Raw genomic sequence first — 27,920 nt, forward strand, 5'->3', positions numbered from 1 at the left:
TTTTTTGCATTTTTTTTGTTATAAATCTAGAGGAAAATAAAATTTTAACTAGAAAATTCCCACAGACGACACCAAATTTGTTTGACCAAAAAGCATAATTTTTTTTGTTAAACTAATTAAGTAAAGAGATAAGGGGCTAATCCTAATTAAAGATAATAACCTCGGATCTAAAACAGGTTTATGTGAATAACGCGAGGACCATGTGAAAATGGATTTAATGTAGCACAAATTAAATGCTACGGTTTACTAATAGAAAGAGGATAATGATAAACAATAAATACAATAAATGACACTAAATGTAAATAAGGATGAAGATTCACCCAATATTGAATGAGGGAACGATTTCTTCCTCTGACAATGATGAATGACAAGAATATAAGGGAATATTGGGCACTTTCTCGGACCAGTGGAAATGACAATGAATGAGCTAAAAAGATCGAATCTCTTTAGAAAATTGTTCTTTTTATTATCTAGAGAGCTCACTTTCGAAAGTTTTCTTATCATATGGAATATTACATGCCTTTTGCATTATCTTTCCTCTTATTTATATGGGGTATTCCCAAAGAACCCTAAAAGGTACAAACAGAGAGAATATTCAACAGAATATTCCTTTTGTTGGTTCCAAAGCTATACTAGTCGTTATTTCTGTCCATGCTGCTCGACCTCGACCTTGATGAACCACTCAGCAGCTACTTCTGTTGACCACTGATCGACCTCGGTCAAACTGCCCATATTAATTTGCAGGTCACTCATGATAATCGTCTCATGCGTATCAAATTTTTCTAGTTCGATTTTGACCCATCCAAAGATCACCACAAAGAATCTGCTTGCAAAGTCCATTGATCATTGTGAAAACTGACTGTTGGCTTTTCATCGCAGTAAATGATAAAGGGGCTTTCATGATTGTGTTTTCCTTCATATGTTGTTATCAAATAGCTGGAATCAATTCCATCTCTTTCCACCTTCTTCTTTACCTTGCAACCTCCACTTGAACACTTGTAGTAATTCCTGTTTAATTGGTTTCCCCATTTTGTTAGTGCATTTCTGATGTTGTATTCCCTATTGAGATACATATTTCATTTATTTGTTATTTCATCTTAAGGTGAAAAGATAAAAGAAGAGCAAAAGAAAAACAAAGAACTATACATCATTTCCGAGCAATATTAGTTGAGATCGACCTTATAAATTCTTACGATTCATGTTACGTCATTTAAACATGTCTTGGTCCAATATTACAAAAACTATAGGTTTTTCAAGCACCACAAGTACTTTTTTGCATTTTTCACTAGTATATATGTCTCAGACAAGGCTAAAAACTCCTAACAAACGTTGGATCAATCTAAGTAGACGTAATAACATATTATTAAAACATAGTTTTTGAATCAATTATTATCACCTCTATAGATATTTTTTGTTCATTGTGCCATAGTTTTAATTAGTTTTGCATAAAGAGACAGTAAATCTTTCGAAATAATTTCATTACCTAGGCAACATAAAATAAAAGGTTAAAAAAGTGTAGGTCAAAGAATCTAAAATTTATAACAAAAAGATATCGGAATAAATTCGATAGGAACCGACAAGAATAAATGAAGCAGATGTTAGCTGGGGATAATCTGCATCAGTCAGTCGCTGACTTAGTGCTCCAAGTCTTCAATATATCCATTTTGAATTACAAGTCGGTCGTTAAGAATATCGCCTCGCTATCACCTTTAAGGCTTTAATTATGTCTTATTCATATTGTGTGTCAGCTATAGCGCTAGAAGTGTACCAGCCTAACTCAGTAATTTTAATTCAAATAATATAATTATATTAAAAAATATCACTAAATATGTACAAAAATTAATTTTAAAAATCAGTTACTAACATATGATATTGCGCTATTGTGAATTATATTTTAGAATGCATAAAGTTCATATCTTGGCTCCATCTCGATGTGCGTTGTGGGAGTTTCTGGGAGGAAAGGGTATGAAAAAGACCATTTCCAAAGTCAAGTGACTCAAGCGCAGTCTAATTAGACCATATTTTTGTGATATATAATAGGACCAGTTTAGATATGTGTGCGTGTGTATATTAAAAAGGGATATTTTATCACTTCTAGCCATGCCAGAAATTATTTACATTCGATAGTCGAAAAGTTATATAAAAGTTGTATGCTTTTTGTATATAGCATACAGAATGTATATTATACAAAAATTATACAAAAAATATATTTTTTCGACTATTATTTTGAGAGCAATGTCATTTTCCCTATTAAAAAAAGGTACATCCTTTCACTTTCTCAATATTTGTGTGTCCGGATTGTGAAAAATTGAATTTTAATCAAGTTTGAGATTCTAATCTTTGCAATTGTTGGTTAATTAACAAACACATACATGAAAGACTTCTAGCACCCAATAATTGGCTTTTATATATTTAGTGTGCGTACAATCCTTGAATATTTCTGAAATAATCCACCTTCAAAACCAAAAGTAATAATATATATAATTTACGAGTATTTAGACAGAATTTGCACCAAAACATTAAAATGATTATCGTGTTGATATAGACGATCGTCACGCAAGCTAGAGCTCAGAATTTTGATATATTTACCTTGGATTTGTGTTACTTTTCACCTTCTTTTTTCCATATTTCCTCCATTTGTATCCATCATCCAAGGTCTCAAGCTCGGTCTTTGTTCTAAAAGCAATTGCATGTTTTTCAGCCTTCTTTTCTTTCTCTATCCCCTTATTGCTTGAATTTCTTTAAAACATCAACATCAAACAAACAAGTAAATAAATAATTAAATATATAAACCATTAAAATCATCAATGAATAATTATCAATATCCTCCAGAATTATCACCCTTAGTTTAGTAGTAGTGACTTACTCATTCATGTGAATATTTGTTGGTGTGGCATCAAATGAACTAGCTGATGAGTTTCCACTATAGGTACTAGTGCTTATCTCTTGTTGCATGAAAGGATTTTGTGAATAAAGTGAAGTACTATTAAAGCTGTTATTTGAGCTGGAATATTCTTCACCATCATTAATCAACTGATCAATAAACGAAGTGTCAAAATCTTGATACATATTGTGGCCATGATCTTGATTCATATTGATGAGAGGAGAAAAGGCAAAATTAGGGTTTATAGTTTGATGAGAAATATTGCTTGTTTCTTGGAAAGTGGAAGAGCCAAACATGGTTTAATTTGAGAAGAAGCCAATTAACAAAGACTTTTTAGAGTCTCTCTAAATAGAATGGATGATGTGGTTGTATTTAATAATTTGATAGTGTGGTTTTATATAGTATTATAGATTGTGTGGTGAATTTTTGTCTTTGGACATGAGCTTCCTTATCACCTTCCTAGCAGTATCTATGGAGTTTCTTTACCTTTTTTATGTGTCGCTCTTCTTGTGTCATCATATGACGAAATAATTGAACAGGTTAAGTTTGGAACTTCTTTTGTCCTTTTGTGCATATTTAAAAAGTCTGAATTAATAACAACGGATATATACCTTTTTCATTGCAGAATTTGATGCCTTATTTTTGTTACGACGGTGGTTTCGCTAAGCTTATATTTTATGTACACCTCAACTATTTTATTATGTATTTGTTACTTTTTATTAGGATAGGCATCGATAGCCCTACAAATCAAAGCTTAATTAGGTAGAATGTGATGCCTTATTATATGCTGTTTACACAAATAAAGGTTATCAACTAATAGTAATTTGTTTTTATTATAGTTGCATGATCGGATGCCATTTATACAAAGGAACTTATGTAGTTATGCGACGTCCTAAGGTTGACTATTTAGTGTAATTTTTTAATAGGTAACTTGTTATGGAATGGAGTGAAAGAAATTAGGGGCATTTGTATCTATATTCATTTTTGGGCCACGTTTTAACTTGTGTCCGCTTTGTAAAAAAAAATTGCAAGCGTACCCACTTTTTCGCGTAACTTCAGCATACGGGGCTGAAGTAGCAAAGGCAATCACGCAAAACTTCAGCATTTAGTAGACGAGACTGAAGTAGCAAGTGTGCTGAAGTTTTTGTTTTAATTGCTGAAGTTTTTGTTTTTGTAACTGGCGAACTTCAGCTCTAGAGCTGAAGTTTTTGTTTTGTAACTGGCGAGCTTCAGCTCTAGAGCTGAAGTTTTTGTTTGTAACTGGTGAACTTCAGCTCTAGCGTCTTCTTCCCTTCATAATGATACAACCATTTCTGCTCTAGCTTCGAGAAGATTTCCAGCGTCATCTTACTGAAGTCCATCACTGAACATTGAAACAAGCAATGAAAGTAATTTACTGTACTGATGGATTATGCAACAGTTAATGGAAACTGCTCTCGATGAAACGAAAACGTTGTGGTATGCCATCCCAATATTTGAAGAATAGAAGAATTACAATAAGACTTGACACCAATATGCTGCTGCTAATGCCATGCATTATCAAATAGGATCTGTAGCTGCATCATTTAACAGATCATCTATTGCCACCATTCAATCATGCAACAAGACTTCAATATTCTTCGGAGAGGCATTTATGATGCAAAATTGCACTATATATTCCTATTTTTTTCTTATTTATTTCTTCTGCACTGATAGAAATACAATCTGTGCAGTGCGACTTCAGAAAGAGGTTGAAGGCGGATATAACTTTGAGAAAAATGGGTATAGGTTAAATGGGGGCGACCAAATAGGGCGCCCCGTACAATTTTTACAAAAAATTAAGAGCCCGTTTGCATAAGAAATTTTTTTTTTTTTTTTTTCGAAAAATTTTCACTTTTTTTCGAAATCAGCGTTTGTTCATAAAGTTTTCAATTTTTATTTGAAGATGCATTTTGGAATTTTATGAAAATTTGAAAAACTCCAAAAAGTTGTTTTTCAAAATTTTCACTCGGATCACTCACAAAACTTCAAAAACAATCCAAAATTATATTCATGTCCAAACACAACTCTAATTTTTAAATACAATTTTCACTTAATTTTTTCTTTTTTTAAAATTTTACAATTCTTATGTCCAAACGCCCACTAAGTTTTTCGTTTACATTGTAGATCAATATAACACAATATCCATTACATCCCACGAGTTGCATTTTAATAACATTAAAAATCTAACAAGTCAAATAATTATTTGATTCTTCAGTAGTGTACAATACATACATTAGGGAAAAGATAGCGTATCTCCAGTTTTTATCACTTGGTAGTGTTTCTCACCCTGTATGTACAATTCTTCTTGGAAATAATCTTTTCCTATTTTTTTTTTTAAACTGACAGGTGAAAAAAAATTAACATGTGATACAATTGTGTATGGGGACCGTTATGTTTTTCATGTTATTTACGGTCAAAAGCATATGCCTCCGACTTATAAGCTCGAGGGTCCGTCCTAAGCCCGAGCCCGGGCAAGGTCAAGTTCGAGCTCGACGGATCAGACTCGAGCTTGAAGACAGAATGCAATGCCCGGAGATAGGAGTACGAGGAATACCGAAGCTGAGTATGCTCGACCCCGAAATTGTACCGTTATAGATTTGTAACAGAATAAGCTAGATTCCTGCCATGTCCCCAAAATCATGGCGCAAATCCCGAAATAGGATTTTACGATTCAGTACTAGGCGATTAGACAGTTGTATCAAGAATATTCCTTACTATAAATAGAAATATACCTTATTTAGGGTTCCCCTATTATATAAAGGGGACCCAAATCATTTTGTAAGATCATCTAATCATTTGGCAAGAATATTATCATACTTTTCTCTCTTACTGTTCATCAGAATTGTCCTTTACATTTATTGTTCTTGCTTTATTGCTCTTAGTTCATCTCGAGGTCACTAAGCTCGAGGTCACTACTGCTGAGTAACATTGGTTTGATTCACTTATTTCTTTCATTTCTAATTCATATTTCTTGATTATTAATTGGTATTAAACTAAATCGCATATCTTTAAAACCACTAATCAAATTTAATTGTTACTCGTATTTTCGAGGTAAACAGTTTGGTGCCCACCATGGGGCTAAAGATAATAGTGATACTGATTCTCACTACACGCGTTGTTTTTACACTTTTTCTTGTCAAGATTTTTTGATTCTCAGGGTGAAACATGTCTAGCTCACAAAACGCACCTGTTCATGACAACGAAGGTCTTGGAGAAAATAACAATACAGGGGTCGGTGTACCACCGATAAACCTAGGAGAAGTGCCAAATATGGAACAGTTGATGTTATTTCACACGTTGCTCTAAACGCGGATTTAGGCATAGACCCCAGAGAAAATGCGCATGGAAGCCCGACCTGGTGGCCAAAGGGGAATCAGCCTCCAAGTGATATTCGAGATGCTGCAAGCACAGCAGATCGCCATTGCTCAACTTCAAAGTCAGAATAAGATTCCGAGTGTAGCTAAACATGAAAACACTTGACGTGCTGAACTAATGCCAGAGAGGTCGAATAAAAGTGACTCGGGGACTGACCCTACCATTATAAGGATGCTCGAAGAGCTTACCAAGAGGCTCGAGTCTGAGGAAAAGAAGATTGAGGACAATGACAAAAAGGTGGAGACTTATAGCTCCCATGTTGACCAAATACCGAGGGGAACCTCCAATTTTGAAAGGTTTAGATGCCAAAAAGTTCATACAAAAACCATTCCCTCAGAGCGCAGCTCCGATGCCTATTCCCAAAAAAATTTGCATGCCCGATATACCCAAATATAATGGGACTACCGACCCTAACGAGCATATTACTTCATATACTTATGGGATCAAAGGAAATGACTTAAATGACGACGAGATCAAATCAGTATTATTAAAAAAGTTTGGGGAAACATTGTCGAAAGGAGCCATGATTTGGTACCATAACTTGCCTCCTAATTCAATTGATTCGTTTGCTATATTAGCAGTCGCCTTCGTGAAAGCCCACGCCGGGGCCATAAAGGTGGCCACGAGAAAATCAGACGTATTCAAGATAAAACAGAGGAACGATGAGATGTTAAGGGAGTTCGTGTCTAGGTTCCAGATGGAGCGAATGGATTTACCACCGGGCTCGGATGACTGGGCAGTACAAGCTTTTATATAGGGTTTGAATGAAAGGAGTTCGATTGCGTCTCGACAACTAAAGTAGAACTTGATTGAGTATCCAAGTGTGACATGGTCAGATGTGCACAACCATTACCAATCAAAAATCAGGGTTGAGGACGACCAGTTGGGAGCTCCCTCAGGTTCATTTCATCCTAACAGATTCGCAGCCAAGCCCCCAAGGGATGCACATAGGGAATTGCGATAGAACAAGGAACGATATAGGCCATACGTTGATCGAGAAAAAATGGCTCGCGCAGTAAAGCCCCTCGAAATGATCGGAGAAACAATCGAGGCCAAAGTTCTTGAGGACTCATGAGTAAGAGCGGGTTCGATAAGCATACTAACCCCACAGAGGCTCCTCGTTTGTCAGAATTTAACTTCGGTGTAGATGCACCAGGGATCATGTCAGCTATTTTAAGGATCAAAGACACGAGGTGGCCTAGGCCCATACAAACTGATCCTTCTCAAAGGAACCCAAACTTGATGTGCACGCATCATGGCACACATGGTCATAAAATCGAAGATTGCAGGTAGCTAAGGGAAGAAGTGGCTCGATTGTTCAATGAAGGTCACCTTCGAGAATTCCCCAGTGATCGAGCCAAGAATCACCTCAGGGAAAGAGATGCAAAGAAAAATGAGCAAGAAGAACCACAACATGTAATCCACATGATCGTTGGTGGAGTCGATGTCCCCCAACGACTTGTATTCAAGCGCACCAAGGTATCAATCACCAGAGAAAAACGAACTCAGAGCTATGTGCCCGAGGAAGCCTTATCATTCTATGACGAAGAAGCAGAAGGCGTATCTCAGCCACACAACGATGCCCTGGTAATTTCTATCCTTTTAAATAAAATTCAAGTTAAACGTGTTTTAGTGGATCCAGGTAGCTCAGCATAAATAATCAGATCAAGGGTCGTAGAACAACTCAGCCTGCAAGGTCAGATCGTACCTGCATCCCGGTCCTAAATGGCTTCACATGGCAAATGAAACGACAAAGGGAGAGATTATCCTGCTAGCAAATGTATCCAGGACCATACAAGATACAAAGTTCCATGTCATCGATGTCACACCCCTTTTTTACAAGCCTCACTTAACCCTCTTAAATAAATAAAAAGATTTCGCAAAGCTCGAAAGGGTTTTTCAATTTTGAAAGTGACAAATGACAGTGTTCAAAAGGATTTACTCAGAGTCGCCACCTGGCATTTGTTTCGGTGTGCAAGGTCATCGTTTTTAAAAATAATTTTCCTTTAAAAACACTTTAGACTCCAAAACTAAATCTACACTAGAGATTCGGGTAAGGGGGGTTCATTTGACTCGGAGAGAAGGTGTTAGATATTCCTCGAGTCCCTTAACTAGTACGGTTGTGTACTTGATCTAAGTGGATCTTAGAATATTCAAATTGAGGTAAAAATAAACACGGAAGAACAAATAAACACACATGAGGCTCGAGGTCGTCCCCACCTAATAAAATAAAAAAACAAAAGTAAAAATAAAAATACTATTCTATGCTTCCTCAAAGTGTTCCATTACTGGACTTCAAATACAAATACTTTGGGGCATACCCTGGATAAAAATATATACAAATTTCTTGGGGAATTCCCCGGATATATTTAACTAAAGGAACGACCTCTCGCCGCGAAACCAACAAAAATCCTAAGGCTTGCCTACCCAAATGATAACGGCCTAAGCATACTCTTAGTGATTAAAAATAAAATGATATTAAGTTTGATTTTGAGTTTATGATCAAGAACCAATTCTAATTTTCATAGATTATTTCTCCGATCCGACCCTTCAAAGTGTCGCTATATCCATTCAAACTAATTCTGTCATGTCTTCAAATTCAAATGTATAGAACACATCTTATAAAACATAATTTAGTGGAACTAACTAAGATTAAAATCATACCATTCCAAGAACAAATTTAACAAAGTAACAATAAAGCAAACCAAAACCAAGTCGTAACAGATCAATTCAACCACAAAGTCCACAAGAAAAGTGAAGAAAGGAAGAGATATGAACCTAAAAATTAGCTTTAATTTGACTGAAATTTTAAGTAAATTACACGAGTGATGAACCAACTGGTATGGACGAGATTGGAAACGGTCGGAACATGAACGAACAAACCACAAACAACAACTTAGACCAGCTCCACAAATGGTGGCAGGTTTTCGTGTGTGCGCGGTGGTTTTGGGGTGGTCCCAGGTGTAGGTCTGCCGCTGCATTTTTTTTGGAATCTCTCTCGTGTTTTTTGTCTTAGGTTTGGGTGTTGTGAAGATGGAGGAGAAGGGTTCAGGGGTCGATCTTTTTTGCTGAAAAAAATGAATGATGGGGGTAGTGAGGTTTGTTGGAGAAGACCAAGTCCAAAAGGGGTGGGGGCGGGTCCTTTGTTTTAGCGGCAACTTTTCAGTCTTTAGCTGAAGGAGATACATTTCCACCCAAAACGGCCAACAAGTAAGCAACAATTACCTTCATTTTTATCCTCTCTGTATCCAAACAATTTGAAAAAGCTGTGAAATCCTTCTTCTTCAGTGGTCGTTTTAGGGACAACTTCTAGGGTTCAACCTTATTTTTGGTTGTCAAGAAGAAGGGATGGATGAAGGGTCCGTTTTTCTGTCCCTAGGTCTGCTTCTTTATTCTGTCAAGAAGATGATGACAAGGGGGGTTGTGAAAGAGATGAAAATCTAGGGGGGGGGGTCGTGTATGTGTAACGGCGCTGCTTGTAGCTCCCAACTCCTAGGTCTTTGTTTTTTTGAAGAACAAGCTGGTGCCTCCTTTGTCTAGGTCTTTAGGCGTTAGTCTATGTAGGTATAGGGTCTTGGGTTTAATTAAAGGGTAGGGGTGTTGGGATAAGGGTTAATTTTGGGGCAATGAGGATTTGGGCTCAAGGGCTAGTCCAAAATTGGGCCATTTTCTTGTCCAAAATTGAGCTAAAATTGTCTTGAATTAACTAACAATTGGGCTTCTTAGAAGATCTGGATTTCGTTAACTAAAGGCCTAAGTTTTCCTTATTTATAATAGTATAAAGCATCTTAAAAAATGTAAGACTACTCCCAATTAATTAAAATAAACTATTAAAGATAAACCATAAATGAAACTGTTTTCTTTTTGGTATTTTTCAAGATTAAAAATGACTACAAAACATTAGTGAAACTATTTTTTTTTTGTAATTTTCATTTTCTTGTAACAAAATAAAGTAAAAGAGTAAAAATTAGTTGAAATAGCTATATTAGGCCTAAATTAAATATTTACTTGCTAAAATATAAGAAATCTTGGGGAGGGTCAAAAATCACATGTCTACAGCTGCCTCTCTTTGACTGGAAATACGAAGTATTTTCACACAAAGAACGACTAGATAATTTTTTTGACCCGACCCTTATTTGGAGAGACTAGACTAGGAGGGAAGAGAATGTGACTGAGCCCTGGTATTTGAGCTGCCTACATATCCTTGGCTATAAAGGAATCATGTCACGTGTAGTTCAGAAGTAGGAACAGTGATGGAGTGTACCGAGGTGGAGAGCCGATTGAGGTGCCGTCGTCGAGGTTCTGTCCGCGGTCCAATTATTACATCAAAATCAAAAAATGAAAAAAGACTAACTAAGCCTGTCAACTATGAGTTTCAAGATGCCTATCTATAAGTCTTCTGAAGCTTGATCTTGAGTCTTGAATGGTTCTTCGTGCAGACTTTAGATTTGAACCTTGACGCTTGCTAGTTGTAGGTGCTAGTTCATCTTCTTAAGCTTTTCAGATCAAAACCGGACACACCATGCTTGTGACTTCAGTCATGTCTTAAGCAATCCACCTCTTGTCTCAGCTTCTGCATTTTGGATTCACTTCCCTTTTCTTTTTTCCCTTTTTTTGTTTTTCTTTTCTATTCTGGATTGAAATTACTTCTGTTGATCATCTCGGACTGTTGACTCCCATTCTTGCCGCGAGTTTCTGCTACTTCTAACTTGAATTGTATTCTAAAATGACTTCCCTCGTTCTTTAGGTGGGCGCCTGCTACTGACTTGAAACTTGAAATGACACTAAAATGAACTCTGAAATGTCTTCACTCGTTCCCAAGGTGGGTGCCTGCAATCAAAATAACAAAACAAACAAAAATTTCTATCCCTGTTTGCACTAGGAAGATTTGTGAGTTGTTAGCAAAACTGTAAATCACCTGTGCTATTGATGCGATGATGAGAGTAAACTAAAGACTCGACTAGGATGTGCGTCTTCTGTGGATCAAACTAAGAATATTTGACTAGTAAGTTCGTTTGCTAAGAATAGAACCTGAATGACCCAAACTGGGAAGTGCTTATCCCAAGGATAATAGGATAAAACTCGATTGATTCAAACTAGGAAGTGCGTCTCCTAAGAGATATAACTTGAATGAACCAAAACTAGGAAGTGCGCTTCCTAGGGGTAAAATTTCAATTTGGGAAGTGCATCTCCTAAAGTAAAAATATAACCTGAAAGACACAGACTAGGAAGTGCGTCTCCTAGGGGTGAAACTTCAATTACTCAAACTAGGAAGTGCGTCCCCTAATAATGAACTTAAATGGTCCAAAACTAGGAAGTGCGTCTCCTAGGGGTAAAACTTCAATGACCTAAACTAGGAAGTGCATCTCCTAGGAATGAACTTAAATGACTCAAACTAGGAAGTGTGTCTCCTAGGGATAAAATCTCAATTTAGGAAGTGTGTTAAATAACCCAAAACTAGGAAGTGCGTCTCCTAGGGGTAAATTCTCAATTTAAGAAGTGCATCGCCTAAAACAAAAATATAACCTGAAAAACCTAGACTAGGAAGTGCATCTCCTAGGGTGAACTTAAATGACTCAAACTAGGAAGTGCATCTCTTAGGGGTAAAATCTCAATTTAGGAAGTGCGTCTCCTAAAACAAAAATATAACCTGAAAAACCCTGACTAGGAAGTGCGTCTCATAGGGGTGAAACTTCAATGACTCGAACTAGGAAGTGCGTCTCCTAGGAATGAACTTAAATGACCAAATCTAGGAAATGCGTCTCCTAGGAATGGACTTAAATGAGAAAAGCTAGGAAGTGCGTCTCCTAGGAATGAATTTAAATGACCAAAGTTAGGAAGTGCGTCTCCTAGGAATGAACTTAAATGAGAAAAGCTAGGAAGTGCGTCTCTTAGGAATGAACTTAAATGACCCAAACTAGGAAGTGCGTCTCCTAGGGGTAAAATTTCAATTTAGGAAGTGCGTCTCCTAATTTAAAATATAACTTGAAAGACCCAAACCAGGAAGTACGTCTCCTAGGGGTGAAACTCAGTTTAGGAAGTGCGTCTCCTAAAACAGAATATAACCTGAAAGACCCAGACTAGGAAGTGCATCTTCTAGGGGTAAACTCTTAATTTAGAAAGTGCATCTCTTACGGGTGAAACTTCAATGACTCAAACTAGGAAGTGCATCTCCTAGGAATGAACTCTCAATTTAGGAAGTGCATCTCCTAAAGGTATATCCTGAAAGACCCAGACTTGGAAGTGCGTCTCCTAGGGGTAAACTCTTAATTTAGGAAGTGCGTCTCGTAAATAGTATAACCTGAAAAACCTAGACTAGGAAGTGCGTCTCCTAGAGGTGAAACTTTAATGACTCAAAATAGGAAGTGCGTCTACTAGGAATGAATTTAAATGACCAAATCTAGGAAGTGCGTCTCCTAACAAGTATAATCTGAAAGACCCCTACTAGGAAGTGCGTCTCCTAACGGGTAAAACTTCAATGACTCCAACTAGGATGTGCATCTCCTAGGGATGAATTTAAATGACCAACATTAGGTAGTGCGTCTCCTAAAATAAAAATATAACTTGAAAAACTCAGCCTAAGAAGTGCGTCTCTTATGGGTAAAACTTGCATGGACCAAAACTAGGAAGTGCATCTCCCAAGGATGGACTTAAATGACTTAAACTAGGAAGTACATCTCCTAGGGTAAAAATCTCAATTTAGGAAGTGCGTCTCCTAAAATAAAATATAACTTGAAAGGCCCAAATTAGGAAGTGCTTCTCCTAGGGTGATGTGTGATCTTCTCAATAGCCTTTGCGCAAGTAGAATTGGTGCATTACAGTTGAAAAATTCAAGCTTTTTATGAACATAACCTTCATACCTATTTTAGACAAAGAAAACTTGTGAGTTTAAAACACGGTGGTTAGTTTGTGGCCTTGACCTTGAAGGCGACTGCTTCTGCATTTGCCAAGATAACTTTGATTTCAACTTGGACGACCTTGACTATTATCGACTACCCATTTCTTTCAACCCTTATCGCAGAAAACACCTATGCTCCATTCGATCCCAACATCCTCTATCTGTTACATTTTCCGCATGAATTGACATTTACCGAACCTTTGCATTTCACATGAATCTCAAAGCTTGTTAATTGTTATCAACTAAGTACGCATACTATTCTTTCCTGACTTAGGCCACTTTAATGTGCTAGCCAGACTCCTCTTTGTGCAATTGGAGAGTTGGTAACAGATTTTGAAGTCATTTCTCACTTGTTCTAACCAAACAGACTCAAGAAGGGACTCAAATAAAAACAACAGGAACAAAATAAAGGACAAGGGAAAGAGATGATACCTAACAAGAAAATTACAAAGTAGAAACTTATCAGATGTGGATACCAACTCTAAAGACCATGACATGAACCTTTGGATTAAGTGGTATAATCTCTCAAGCAAGTCTAATATTCAACTCTTGTTGTACCTCTTCGCTGTGAAACTGGGCTTCAGCGCTTCAATTGTCCCATCTTGTCCACAATCCTCAATTGACTTGTAGTGCCCTGAAAGGTTTTCACCATCAAGCCTCTCTCATCTTTTCTTTTCTCAACTCACCGTCACTTTACGGTGCCCATGAGGGTTTTTACCTATAAGACTCTCTCATTTATCATTTTTTCTCTTTGCGATGAGAACAAGGTATTACCCATGATGTAGGAAGATCACATTTTGACCACACACTTGATTTGGCATCCTTAAATATTGGTCGGAAGGTCTTTCATTGGACCGTAATGTAGGCTTTTGGACATGGTTGGAAAGAAATGGTGGCATGAAGGCTCAAAATAATTTAAGATGAAAGGGTAAAAAATTACAACTTTTGGAATCATATCTTTTGGCAAAATTAAAACTTTTGCCCCAGTTTCTTTAGGTCTGGGGAATTTTGATGGGATTTCTAAGAAAATTTGCCCCACTCTCGACTTCGGGGGATGTTGATACCCAATTTTTCTCTATGTATTTTTATATACAGAATACTTTCAAAATAGCATGTACATACATATATAAGCATGCCCAAGAGTTTTGGTATTTTTTCCTAATTTTTAAGATTTTAAAATCAATTTACAGTCTATTTTTAGCAGTACAAAATCCAATAATTATTCCCAAGATTATTATTTTGGTGAATAACTTATTTTATTCTCATATTATACTAAAATATAGTTAAGGTGATTTGTTGTATATTTTTACAAATTTATTTGTTATTTAACAGACTAAATTGCATATAATTGCAATTATAGCTTACTTTAAGATTAATAGCATTTTATAATTGTAAAATTGGGTCCAGTATTTTTAAATTAATATTTATATACTATTAATTATTTCAGTACTTTTCATTTGCTTTTAAAATCATCTTCACTTTTTTTTATAAAATAAAAAGGGAAATTGGCTATTTAATATTTAGCCCCATTTTTATTTCAACAATAGCCCCATTACATTTTAATTGTAGCCTTAAGTTGACTCAATTAAACTAGCCCAATTCCATTTGTACCCAACCCACGACCCAATTCCAAATGACCCTCCCGGTTCCTACTATTGATCCAGGCCGTTGTTCATTTTGATCAACGGCCATAAACTACCCTTACCTTTTTTAACCCCAAACGACTACTCTAATCCCTCATTTCCCATCTCTCAGCCTCCTTTGAAACCTCTCATCTCTCAAACTCTCCGAAACCCTAGCCTCCTTTTACCCCTCTTCAACCACCACTCCACCGGAATCCATGGCTTCTCAGGACATGGATGGTTGGCACTCACTCCCCTCCATCAGTAAACCATGGTTGTTCGAAGCTTCGAGACCCGACTTCAATGGCTCTCTTCAGATCCTTTTTAGATCTGTAGATCTATGGCTTCTCCGGCCATTACTCCGACATGTTCAAGCAATATGAGCCTTTTCGACTCAGGATCTAACTTTCCTCAAGACCTTTCTCATTTCTAGGGTTTTCTCTGAAACCTTAAGCTGTCCGAGGTTCCTTACTTGCTTATTTTCTTAGATCTGGAAAATGTCTGTGTTCTATTGAACTTTTTAAAGGTTTTCCCCAAATTCTCTTTTCAAAATCGTTTAATTTCGATTTAGGGTTTCTAAAAGGTTTTTCAAAAGCATCTTTCTGATTCTTTTTGTTCTTTCTTTATGTGTGTTTGTTTGTGTTATGCTCGTATGACTTCTTTTACTACTCATGTACTGTTCTTCTACTTCCTTTTTCTACTATACACGTTACTCTTGTATTCACATGTTAATCCTTGTTATGTTTTCCTTACTCTTCTACTATATGTGTTTACTGTGAGTTCTTTGATTTTGTTCACTTTATTTAGCTCCATTTGTGTTCTTACTAAGCATATTTCACCTGCTTTTGTTTAAGCTCATATCATCTCTTTCTTCTGAACTTGCTTAAACTCCGAGTTTTCTCAAACATGTTCTCATGACCTTGAATCAATTCTTTCTATCATTTATGTTTGTTTCTCATAAAGTCTTTGGAAGAGACTTCTGAGCCTCTTTCAATGACCTGCTCTCTCACCTCTATGTATGACTCAATTCGAAACCCTAGGATTTGGGGGTTTCTTTGGCAAGTGATATTAGGGTTCCACTTTGGGACCCTAGGCTTTCAGACTCACTATGAGTCTGTAACTGAACTCGATTCCCCTTTTGTTTGTGACTCTAAGGCTTTTAATGTTAGACTCTTTTTCTGAGTAACATGATGATTCCTTTCGTTTGGTTGGTATGCTTTATATATGTGAAATTTCTCTTTCAAAAGGTTTTTACCAACTAATTGATTGATTTCGAATTCCTAAAAATAAGCCCTGACTAATTGTTACTGATTTCCTTTAATTGATCCCTCTTTACCTTTGTTGACTTGGTTTATTCGAATTGAACCTATAATTTTGGTTTCATGGATGTTTGATTGATTCCCTTGCCATATTTGGCATAAAATATGTACCATTGATGGTTTTCCTTAAATAACTTCTATGTATTTACCCTTTTGTGCTACTTTGAAAGGTTTTAATTAAAATTTATTTCCTTAACTGGCTTTTACCCGTTGGAATCAGAATCCCTTAACTAAAGGGAGACCGATTTCAATGATATTTCCTTGCCTTTCTTACTTGTTTCTCTGCACTATAAAAGAGACTACCCTTCTGCACTTTTAAGAGCACTTCGAGTTCAATACCTCGAACTTTTAGATCAATACTTTCAACTTAATTACACACTTTATTGCTTTAAGTTCAATACTCTTACAACATTCTGCTCTTTTCTGGGATTTCTTGGAACTTTTGCTTGCAACTTGGCTTTTTCAAGACTACTTTTACTTGTTTGTTTTCCCTGAAACTGGTATGTTCTAATTTAGCTTTCCTGCCTCACCCCTATGTGTTTATTTACAGTTTTCTGCAATCCTGTTTACTTTGTTGTTCATGATTAATATTAACTATGTGTGTTCTTTCCTTGAATCTATTTTCTGTTATATATCCCTACCCCTATTTCCTTCTATGTGTTTGAGTTGAGGTTCATGGCCTGGTAGTATCCAACATACTGCCCAGGTCCAAACCTGATCCTTAATGGATCTTAACTCCCAACTTTGGCTGACAAGCTGGTCAGGGGTGTGCTAGCACTCTTAAATTGCTGGGGCATGACCACCAGCCTGCCATGGCCTTCCCTAATCCCCCTATATGTACATACACTTACTCTTAGATTTTAAGTTCTATCCCCCTCTTATGAGCCATGCTTTGGGACCCTGAGTTCCCTATGAACTTGGACATTTGAGGGCTGACTCTTCCACACTGCACTATAATCAAATTCTGCAATGTATTTGGGGTGTAAGCACTGCCCTGAGTCCCTTTGAGACTCTTGGGAACTTTGACACATCCCAAATAAGAGAAAGGCTTTTGGAAAATGGATCCTGGAAGTTGGTTTATCTCATATTGCTAGGCCTTGAGTCTGAATTAGGTTGTTTGGTTGCAGCTGGAAGTTCTGATGTACTTTTTTGATTTATTCGGGTCTGTAATGATTTGTAATAACTATGGGGTTCTAGTGAAAAAGGGAGGGTCATTTATGTATGCATATGGGTAGACATCATGCTCATAGGGATTACTATTTACAAATTCTGCATTTATGCATATCATATAGTACTCCTGCCTATAAGTCGTCTCATTATTACATTAGAAACCATGCTTATAAGTTTCTGCATATAGAAATCATGATAAGTTTCTGCACTTAGGCATTTAGAAATCCTGCGTATAAATTATGCATTACACGTAGAAATCTTGCTTATAAGTTGTTTCATCACTGCATTAGAAACCATGCCTATAAGTTTCTGCATATAGAAATCATGACTATAGTTTTGTTTCTGCATTTCTGCATATTTATTTGTCGTTAGGCAAACAATCATAGGTTTAATAATAATCAACTTCATTCTAGATACCACACATATAGGGCTCCTGCACTTACATAATCGTTTTAAAATCAATAACACTTAGAAATCATGCCTATAGGAGCAGCCGTCTGAATCTGATTTGTCTATTTTATCTATAAGTCTAAAATCAGTAGTAATGTTTGTTTAATATCTGCAGAATTTAATTGGTTCTAAAATCAGTAACCCTTCTTTAAAATCAGTATACTTCCACCTAGGTAAGCAGTAGGTAATTGTTTAACTGTGTCAGTTTTAATAAATTGCAACCAGACAAGGCCTAATTCGGGCTCCTCATCTGAGAAATATGTGATGAAGCAGTATGTCCTACCGCTTTAAATTTAATTCAGACTATAACCAGTATTTGAAGTCATGCTAAATAATTTGCTCCTTTAAGTGAGGAGGTTTATTTGAGCCCTTTAACTGCTATTTGTTTCCCCCTACTTGCTTATGTGTTTTGTTTGTCGCATTAGAATTTTGTCCTTTTAAAACTCTGAAAAGCCCCAACCTCCCTCCCTTTAGGACTAGTAGTTCCAAATACCTCCGGGACTGATAGGATCGGGACGGGTAATAACATGCAATAAGTAACGACACTATTCCGCGTTTAATACCTTAACGGGGTGGGAAAGGGTAGATTTGGACATGATGACCGGTGCGCTAATACCACATGCGACCCCTTTTCTGAGGAGTGATTACCGGGTATTGCATTGATGTGATCCATATTGTTTGTAAACCTAGGACCCCTTCCCCTTTACTTGATATCCCTTTTTTAACTGTCCAGACTATTTGCTTAAGATTTCTATTTTCTTTATCTTTATTCAAACTTTCAATTCACTTGCTATGTAAATCCCCTTCTATTTGAGACCTTTATTTGCTTACTTGTTAGTTAAATCACAATTGTAACATGGCCGGGAACCACACTAGTGGATCTTGGGGGGTGCCTAACACCTTCCCCTCGAGATAATTTCTAGCCCTTACCCGAACTCTGATTTTCCAACTCGAACTCTTCTTTAGTGTCCTAATGCACTTTAATTATTAGGTGGCGACTCTTCAACCCAAAAAACCAATTCCCAAGAGGGAACGAGTTGTCCTCCCAAATGTCATGAACCCGATTTCGCTTTTAGAAAAAGGGGGCGCGACAGCATGGCGACTCTGCGGGGGACTTCTTTAGGCTTTTACCATCTCATGTTACTTGTGACTTCACTGCTTCTTTATTACCTTTATTTAATGTCTTTACCTCTTTTCTGCTATGAAACTGACTTGGCTCTTTGTTTCTTTTCTTTAATGCTTTCTTTTACCGTTTTCCTTCAATGCCGTTGTAATTATGAGCAATTATTGTAATAATTACTTTATGAACGTGCAAATACGTGACAACTTGTTTCATTCTTGTAATTGCATATTCAACATCATATTCCACTCGTGCCAAAAAAAATACCATAGCAACGCTTATAATGAGTGGTTGCGCCCTTCAAATTTTATCACCCCCTAAATTTGGCAAAGACGTATTTGCGGTAAAACCAGTCGATCAGCGGTGCAGTCGACGGTTCCGTGCCTTTCCTTCTTGAGTTGTCCGCTCAAGGGTACCAGTCTAATACCCATAGAAACCTTACTCTGTTCAATTGTGCATGCATCACTGTCAAACCTAGTCGAGTCAATTATGCTGTCCGCATAATGACTCTTTAAGATAGCCTTGTCCAAAGCCCACTGGGTTTCCTTGAAACCCAAACGGACGCTACCATGTCTGTGCATTTATTTTTAGAACTAAATACTGCTCATGCTAATTGTTGATATTTAATAGCCGAATTTGTCAGAAGTATGGCCTCACCCTTTTGTTTTGCAAAAATAAATGACAAAGTTCCCGACTTTGGAATGGTCAACATACCCTCACTCTTGCTGACCTGGTGGAGGAACCTCCCATCAAGTAACCAAATCAACGAATTGAAAGAGAGAGTCACCAGGGCTAGTAAGAAGCTGGAATATCTGGAATACAGTCTGCTGGAGTTGGAAGGGAAAGTAAGGAAAAGAGTCACCGACTGTCAAAACGATGAGTAAGGCAAAGGAGAACGCCTGGCGAGGGCATTCTTACTAGAAAGTCTACGCGAGCTGGAGGATCTGATCAACGAAATCATTCAACCTGAAGAAGGTCCTTCTGGGACCAAGTAGCTAGGAGTCTTTTCTTTGCTTTAAGAATGTAATAAGGCCAATGGCCATTAGTGACATTTTACTTTCTGCTATTTTTAGTGTCGTTGTGGGATTCGTCTTATTTTATCAATAAAATGAGGCATTTAGCATTATAAGTTCTCCAAATCAACTTGTCGCTAGGCCTACCTCAGGCACAACGAGGCTCCCAAATTAGGACATGAATTACATTCTCGCACTATGTGTTTAAATATCGCAACTTCTTTTTCTTACAACCCACACTAACTTGCTACCTTCATTTTTATTTTTTTTGTTTGTTTTATTCCCCTCCCCAAAGTTTAGTTCGTGCACTCTGACATCGTCATCATACTCCACAAGATCTAAGGGCCCTCCTCCTCCTCCGAGTCCTATCAGAAACAAGAACAAGGGAAAAATGGAAGATTTGAGCAACATCAGAAAGGAGAACTCAGTTGAAAGGGTAGAGGTTCCTCAGGGTATTCAGGTTTCCAAGGAAAGTGCCTCCCAGCTCGAGCAAAAGTTGCTGAAATTTCAGGAAGAACTGGACTAAGTTCGGAACTTGGCAAGCTTGTCGTTTTCCCTCACCACCCCAGATGTCAACTTTCCCAACACTCAAAACCCCACACCTCCACTAAACATCCCGAAACCACGAAACCAATTCGCTCCCCATCACCACAGCAACACATGCCACACTTCAAACAACACCCACTGCTCATCCCTGAACCACTAAACTCTACAAATGATCATCTCCACAACACCCCATCTATGTGGAAACCATACCACACTATACTCAACCTATTTCAAGCATACCTGAGTCTGATGATAAAGACTCTCTTATCAGGAATCTGGCCGCAGAACTCAAGAAGCTGACTAGCCGAGTTCAGGGTGTTGAAGGAAGCAAGGGGATTGAATTACGAAGACCTTTGCATTCAGCCAGATGTCGAACTGCCCGAGGGGTACAAACCTCCCAAGTTCGAGATGTTTGATGGCACAGGGAATCCCAGAGTCCATTTGAGGACCTACTGCGACAAGCTGGTCGGAGTAGGGAAGGATGAAAAGATTCGCATGAAGCTATTTATGAGAAGCCTGAAAGGGGATGCTCTATCTTGGTACATTAGCTAAGACCTGAAGAAGTGGTCGAATTGGGTAAGTATGGCATCCGATTTCATGGACAGATTCAGATTCAACACGGAGAATGCGCCAGATGTGTTCTACATCCAAAACTTAAAGAAGAAACCTACAGAGACATTCCAAGAGTATGCTACTCGTTGGAGATCAGAAGCTGCTAAGGTTAGGCCGACTTTAGAAGAAGAACAAATGAATAGGTTTTTCGTCCGGGCTCAAGACCCATAATATTATGAGAGGTTGATGTTGATTGAAGGCCAGAAATTTTCCGACATCATTAAGCTAGGGGAAAGGATCGAGGAAGGTATTAAAAGTGGTATGGTCACAAACTTTGGAGCATTACAGGCCACCAACAAGGCTCTACAGTCTGGTGACACGTCCAAGAAAAGGGATGTAAGTGCCGTGATGGTTACACAGAGAACAAAGTCCCCAATCAAATACCAAACCTACCCATTACCTCCACTCACATATCAGCCTACCCTAAATTACCAAGCACCCTTGCCCTCTTACCAAGCTCCACCACCTACTTACCAATCATCTCCACCTCCCACATATCAGCCCACTTCGCCCAGATACTCTCAACCCGCACCTGTCTACCAAGCCTACAACATCCAACAAGCCCACTATCAATCACCTCCCCCTCGCCAAAATTTCCCTAGACCCCGACCAAACTTCGACTGCAGACCCCCAAACAGTATACCGCCATTGTTGAACCTATCGACCAGCTGTATGAAAGGCTCAAAGCTACTAGTTACGTCACCCCTATCCCTGCCATAAACCCCAAAAACCCCTCTCAATGGGTCAACCCAAACAAAACCTGTGCATACCATTCCGGCATGAAGGGGCATACCATTGATGAGTGCCGCTCTCTGAAGGATAAGATCCAAGCTTTAATTTATAACAAGATCATTGTGGCAAATGAGCCTACTCCGAATATCCGTAACAACCCTCTACCAGACCACAAGGGTGGAGGTGTTCACATGATTGAGATAGAAGACGATTGGGACCCTAAATGGTCGATTGGATTGATCGCTAAAGGTGACGAGCCAAAAAACCAACAGTCACCCTTAACCCGATTGTGGTCCAGATGCAACCTTCTGGAGATGCCGAAGTGAACATGTCCATACCACTTGAGTTCGAAGCACCTTCTTCTGCAAAGACGCCAGGGCCTATTGAGGTCGAGTTTGGGTCCCCAAAGGCACCTGTACTATTTGAGGTTGCTGTATTACCTCCCAAAGCAAGGGTGCCCATTCCGATGGCCATGGCAGCTGTAACACCGTTCCACCCAAAGGCCATACCATGGGATTACACCGCCGAGGCGAGAAGGAAAGGGAAAACCAAATCTGGAGAAGCAATTGTAGCACAGGGTATGACAAGAACCAGCAGGGTTTATACTCCAGAACATCTAGCTAAGTCCAGTAAGCAGGCCTCTGGACGAGTAACCGTCACTAAAGCTGGGCTTGATGATCTCTGGAGGAAGATACAAGCCAAAGAGTATTCGGTCGTTGATCAGTTGAACAAAATGCCAGCCTAGATCTCTATCTTGGCTCTGCTACAAAGCTCTGACGCACATAAGAATGCCTTATTGAAGGTGCTGAGCGAGGCATATGTGCCCAACAATATAACTAGAGGAGAAATGGCAAACATGGTAGGGAAAGTATTAGAGAGTCACAAAATCACTTTCCACGAAGATGAGCTGCCACCTGAAGGGCTAAGCCACAACAAGGCATTGCATATCACTGTGTAGTGCGAAGATTATTTCATTACCAGAATCCTGATTGACGGAGGGTCCAACCTCAATATTTGTCCATTGGTGACTCTTAGAACATTGGGAAAGAGCCTGCATGAGATCAAGGATGGAGCCATCAATGTCAAAGCTTTCGATGGATCCCCCAAAGTCCACTATTGGGGAAATCAGTTTGTGTCTGCAAATGGGACTGACTTGGTTCGACGTTGATTTTCAAGTGATAGATGTCCTAGCATTTTAAAACTTGCTATTGGGACGACCCTGGATCCATGCCGCTGGGGCTGTAGCATAAACCCTACATCAAGCAGTGAAATTCGAGTGGAATCACCAAGAGGTAATTATTCACGGCGACAGTAGCAATCCCATATACAGTTGCCAAACCATCCCAACAATCAGAGGAAAAAGGAAGATAGGTGGAGAAACCTACCATCACATTGAGCGAGTCAACGCCGTGGACAAGGATAAATGGTGGGATAACAAAATTGAAAGTATACTGAATTGGTGTAGATACGAACCTGGCAAGGGACTTGGCAAGAATCTCCAAGGAATCGCTAAGCCTATCAAGTTGAAGAAACACGGTACCACTTTCGGTTTGGGATATGAATACACTTGGGAGGAGTTCAACCACTGGTCGCCACCATGGTGCAGTCCCTACTACTCGCTGGAGCATCCGATACCTCACTTAGAGCAGACCTTCCAGCCAGCCGGTGTCATATATGGGTCGGAAGAAAAGGAAGCACTAGCGGTGATGAGGAATTTGTTTTTGGAAGATGATAATATGGACTGCTGTGTCATTTTCGAGGAGGAGGGGGAGGAAGCCCCTTCTATATAAGCTGTGAGCCGAGGAGCACGCCTCAATAATTGGTCCATCAGAACCACCAGGGCCCGGAAAGCTTCGGGGTAGCAAGGCTGAACAAAGCACCATGCATTATCTTTATTTTTCGCTAGTTGACTTTCTTTCCGCATTTTTAATATTGGAATAAGAGCTCCAATGTTCAAAACAATTATGAAATTTATCAAAGCATTTCAGTTTCTTATAAATCTTGCTCTTATTACTTTTTATTATTTACTTTATTTACACATCATTACTATTACTTATCTTGATGAACCGACGATTGTGAAATGCAATGAGGCAACGCAACAAACAGATATAGACTCAGAAGAAGATGATATACCAGAAGAGGTTGTTAAAGAGGTTGAGGATTTTGAGAACAGACCTAAGTCTAACCTGGAGGTTGTCAACCTGGGAGATGCAGAAAATGTCAAAGAAACGCGCATCAATGTTCATCTGTCACCATCAGAAAAGAAAGAGTACACAGAATTTCTAAGGGAATATGAGGACATATTCGCCTAGTCTTATGATGACATGACTGGTCTCAGTACATCTATTGTAGCTCACAAACTGCCAACCGATCCGACATGTCCACCAGTAAAACAAAAGCTTAGGAAGTTCAAACCCGACATGAGTTTGAAAATCAAGGAAGAAGTCACCAAGCAAGTCGAAGCCAAGGTTCTCAGGGTAGTAAAGTATCCAACATGGTTAGCCAATATTGTGCCAATGCCGAAGAAGGATGGGAAGGTTAGAGTTTATGTCGACTACCGAGATCTCAACCGGGCCAATCCGAAAGACGACTTCCCCTTGCTAAACATACACATTCTAATTGACAATTGCGCCAAGCATGAATTACAGTCGTTCGTTGATTGTTTCGCTGGGTATCATCAGATATGGATGGATGAGAAAGACGCGGAGAAAATTACTTTCATTACACTGTGGGGGATATATTGCTACAAGATGATGCCGTTTGGGTTAAAGAATGCTGGGGCCACCTACATGGGGTCCATGACTACTATTTTCCATGACATGATACACAAAGAGATCGAGGTGTATGTAGATGACGTCATCATCAAATCTAAGAGAGCCACTGACCACATGGAAGATCTGAGGAAGTTTTTCAACAGACTAAGAAGGTACAACTTGAAGCTGAATCCCGCCAAGTGTGCATTCGGGGTTCCTACCGGAAAACTACTTGGGTTCATTGTGAGTCGCCAAGGAATAGAACTGGATCCGTCAAAGGTCAAAGCCATCCAAGAATTGCCACCACCGAAGAAAAAGAAAGAGGTTATGAGTTTCTTGGGAAGACTTAACTACATCAGCCGGTTCATAGCTCAATCCATTGTCATTTATGAGCCAATCTTTAAGATATTGAAGAAGGGCGCCGCTACCAAATGGACTGAGGATTGTTAGAAAGCCTTTGACAGCATCAAGGAATACCTGTCAACACTGCCAGTTTTGGTCCTGCCCGAGCCAGGTAGACCTCTATTACTCTACCTTGCAGTACTAGATGGGGCTTTCGGTTGTGTCCTGGGGCAGCATGATGAAATGGGAAGAAAGGAGTAGGCCATGTATTACCTCAGCAAGAACTTCACCCCGCACGAGGCCCGGTATTCTCTATTGGAACGCACCTGTTGTGCTCTAACTTGGGTAGCTCAGAAGTTGAGGCACTATTTCTGTGCCTATACTACTTATCTTATATCAAGAATGGATCCTTTGAAGTACATCTTTCAGAAGCCCATGCCCATTGGCAAGCTAGCCAAGTGGAAAATCCTGCTGAGTGAATTCGACATTATTTATGTGACTTAGAAGGCAATCAAAGGACAAGCTCTGGCAGATCATCTTGCTGAAAATCCCGTGGATGGAGAATACGAGCCTCTAAAGACATATTTTCCTGATGAAGAGGTATCTTTCATAGGGGAAGATATTGCAAAATCCTATTGATGGTTGGAGAATGTTTTTCGACAGAGCAGCAAGCTTCAAAGGAGTTGGCATAGGAGCGGTCCTAATATCAGAAACTGGCCAGCATTATCCGGTGTCTGTCAAGCTCAGGTTCCCATGCACCAACAACATAGTCGAGTACGAAGCCTGCATCTTAGGTCTCAAGCTGGCCATTGACATGAACATTCAGGAATTACTAGTGATCGGAGATTCAGACCTGCTTATACATCAGGTCCGATAAGAATGGGCAACCAAGAACTCTAAGATACTCCCTTATCTGCATCATGTATAGGAGTTGAGGAAGAGGTTCACAAAGACAGAGTTCCAACATGTTCCCATAGTTCAGAATGAGTTTGCCGATGCATTGGCTACCCTATCGTCCATGATACAGCACCCAGACAAAAACTTCATTGATCCTATTCCGGTAAAGATCTATGATCAGCCAGCTTACTGTGCTCATGTAGAAGAAGAAGCAGACGGAAAACCTTGGTTTCATGATATCAAGGAATATTTGACGAAGGGAGAATATCCAATACTCATAAATCCTACTCAAAAGCGCACACTTCGGAGATTATCTAACAACTTCTTTAATAGCGGAGGAATCCTGTATAGGAGGAATCCTAATTTGGGATCACTAAGGTATGTCGACACAAAGGAAGCATCCAAATTATTGGAGGAAATTCATGCGGGGACCTGCGGACCACATATAAACGGCTTTGTCTTAGCCAAGAAAATACTCCGAGCTGGTTATTTTGGATGACTATGGAAACGGACTGCATTCAGTATGTTCGAAAATGCCATCGCTGTCAAATACATGCAGACATGATAAAGGTGCCTCCAATGAGCTTACTGCAACAAGCTCGCCATAGCCGTTTGCCGCTTGGGGAATGGATATTATCGGACCTATCAAGCCTGCCGCATCAAACGGGCACAAGTTCATTCTAGTGGCAATTGATTATTTCACCAAATGGGTTGAATCAGCATCATACAAAGCAGTAACTAAGAAAGTGGAAGCAGATTTTGTCTGCGACCGTATTGTTTGTCGGTTCGGAATTCCGGAGTCAATCATCACTGATAATGGTTCCAATCTCAACAGCGACCTAATGAAAGCCATGTGTGAAACCTTCAAGATCAAACACAGGAATTCTACAGCTTACAGACCCCAGATGAACGGAGTTGTAGAAGCCGCCAATACAAATATCAAGAAGATACTAAGGAAAATGATAGAGAAACATAAGCAGTGGCCTGAGAAGTTATCATTTGCTTTATTGGGATACCGCACCACAGTTCGCACATCAACCGGGGCAACTCCCTATATGTTGGTTTATGGTATAGAAGCAGTTATTCCCGCCGAGGTAGAAATTCCCACCTTGAGAATCATACAGGAACCAGAACTTGACGATGCAGAATGGGTAAGGAGTCGCTACGAGCAGTTAGCTCTTATAGATGGGAAAAGAATGAATGCAGTTTGCCATGGTCAACTTTATCAGAACAGAATGTCCAGAGCCTTCAACAAAAGAATCAAGCCGAGACAGTTTACACCGGGGCAGCTGGTGTTAAAGAAGATTTTTCCGTATCAAGATGAAGCCAAAGGGAAGTTCTCTCCCAACTGGCAGGGTCCATACATGGTTTACTGGGTTCTAACCGGAGGAGCCCTCATACTTGCAGAAATGGATGGTGAAGTTTGGCCGAAATCGATCAATTCAGATGCAGTGAAGTGATACTATGTGTAACTCTTACGATTTCCTGTATAATGTATTTGAACTACGCTTAACCTGATTCCTGTTTAAGAGGGGATACGTAGGCAGCCCTATGGGTTCGGTCACAATTCAATAAAGTTTTTATTTCCCCCGCTATTGGAAACTGGGGCAGAATTTTGAGGAGGACCCTCAAAATTCCAAAGTTGATTTCAGCCATTTATCGCACACAGCTGTTAGAAGCACCAGCCCAGTAAACTGGGGCAGAATTTTAAGGAGTACCCTCAAAATTCTGGAGCGAGAGAGGTTGCAATGTCTTGAACTGCGTCGCATTCGTCGGTTCATCTAAAGAAAACTATTTTAAATTATGTATTTATGTTACATTTTTTCTAAATCATGCATGTCTGGTATCAAAATTGCTTTGTTTAGCAATGCTACCTCAATGTTACACAACGCCAAGCAGGACAAGTGAAGCTCATGGGGAAACGAACTAACCTTCCCCCCCTTTACACTCACAATTTTTCTTTGGATGCAGACATTCAAGTTGTAAAATCATCAGATATATCTATACACTCATACTTCCCAGGAATACAACTCTCGGAATCATCACCTATTTACAGTTGCTATCCGTACACGACATCCACAACAACCACAATATAGCAATCAACTATCAGCTATCATCTATCAGCTAAGAGATTTCATTACTATTCGCCTTTTATTCTCTGCATTG

General features: G+C 39.0%; 1 protein-coding gene across 2 annotated transcripts; it reads right to left on the reverse strand.

Annotated features, from left to right (window-relative positions):
• Positions 1-419: 419 nt before the first annotated feature.
• On the reverse strand, positions 420-3,264 carry LOC104249963 (probable WRKY transcription factor 51). 2 transcript variants are annotated; one of them, XM_009806499.1, is made up of 3 exons: positions 2,867-3,264; positions 2,590-2,739; positions 420-1,059 (listed from the first exon to the last, which is right to left on the reverse strand). In XM_009806499.1, exons 1-3 carry the CDS (start codon positions 3,178-3,180, stop codon positions 810-812), a joined length of 714 nt encoding a protein of 237 aa, XP_009804801.1. In that variant the 5' UTR covers positions 3,181-3,264; the 3' UTR covers positions 420-809. The 2 variants fall into 2 exon arrangements, with proteins under 2 accessions (XP_009804801.1, XP_009804802.1); XM_009806500.1 differs by having other exon boundaries at positions 420-1,008; positions 2,867-3,262.
• Positions 3,265-27,920: the final 24,656 nt, after the last annotated feature.

The sequence above is a fragment of the Nicotiana sylvestris genome, chromosome 4 (assembly GCF_000393655.2).
Source record: "Nicotiana sylvestris chromosome 4, ASM39365v2, whole genome shotgun sequence".
Taxonomy (NCBI): domain Eukaryota; kingdom Viridiplantae; phylum Streptophyta; class Magnoliopsida; order Solanales; family Solanaceae; genus Nicotiana; species Nicotiana sylvestris.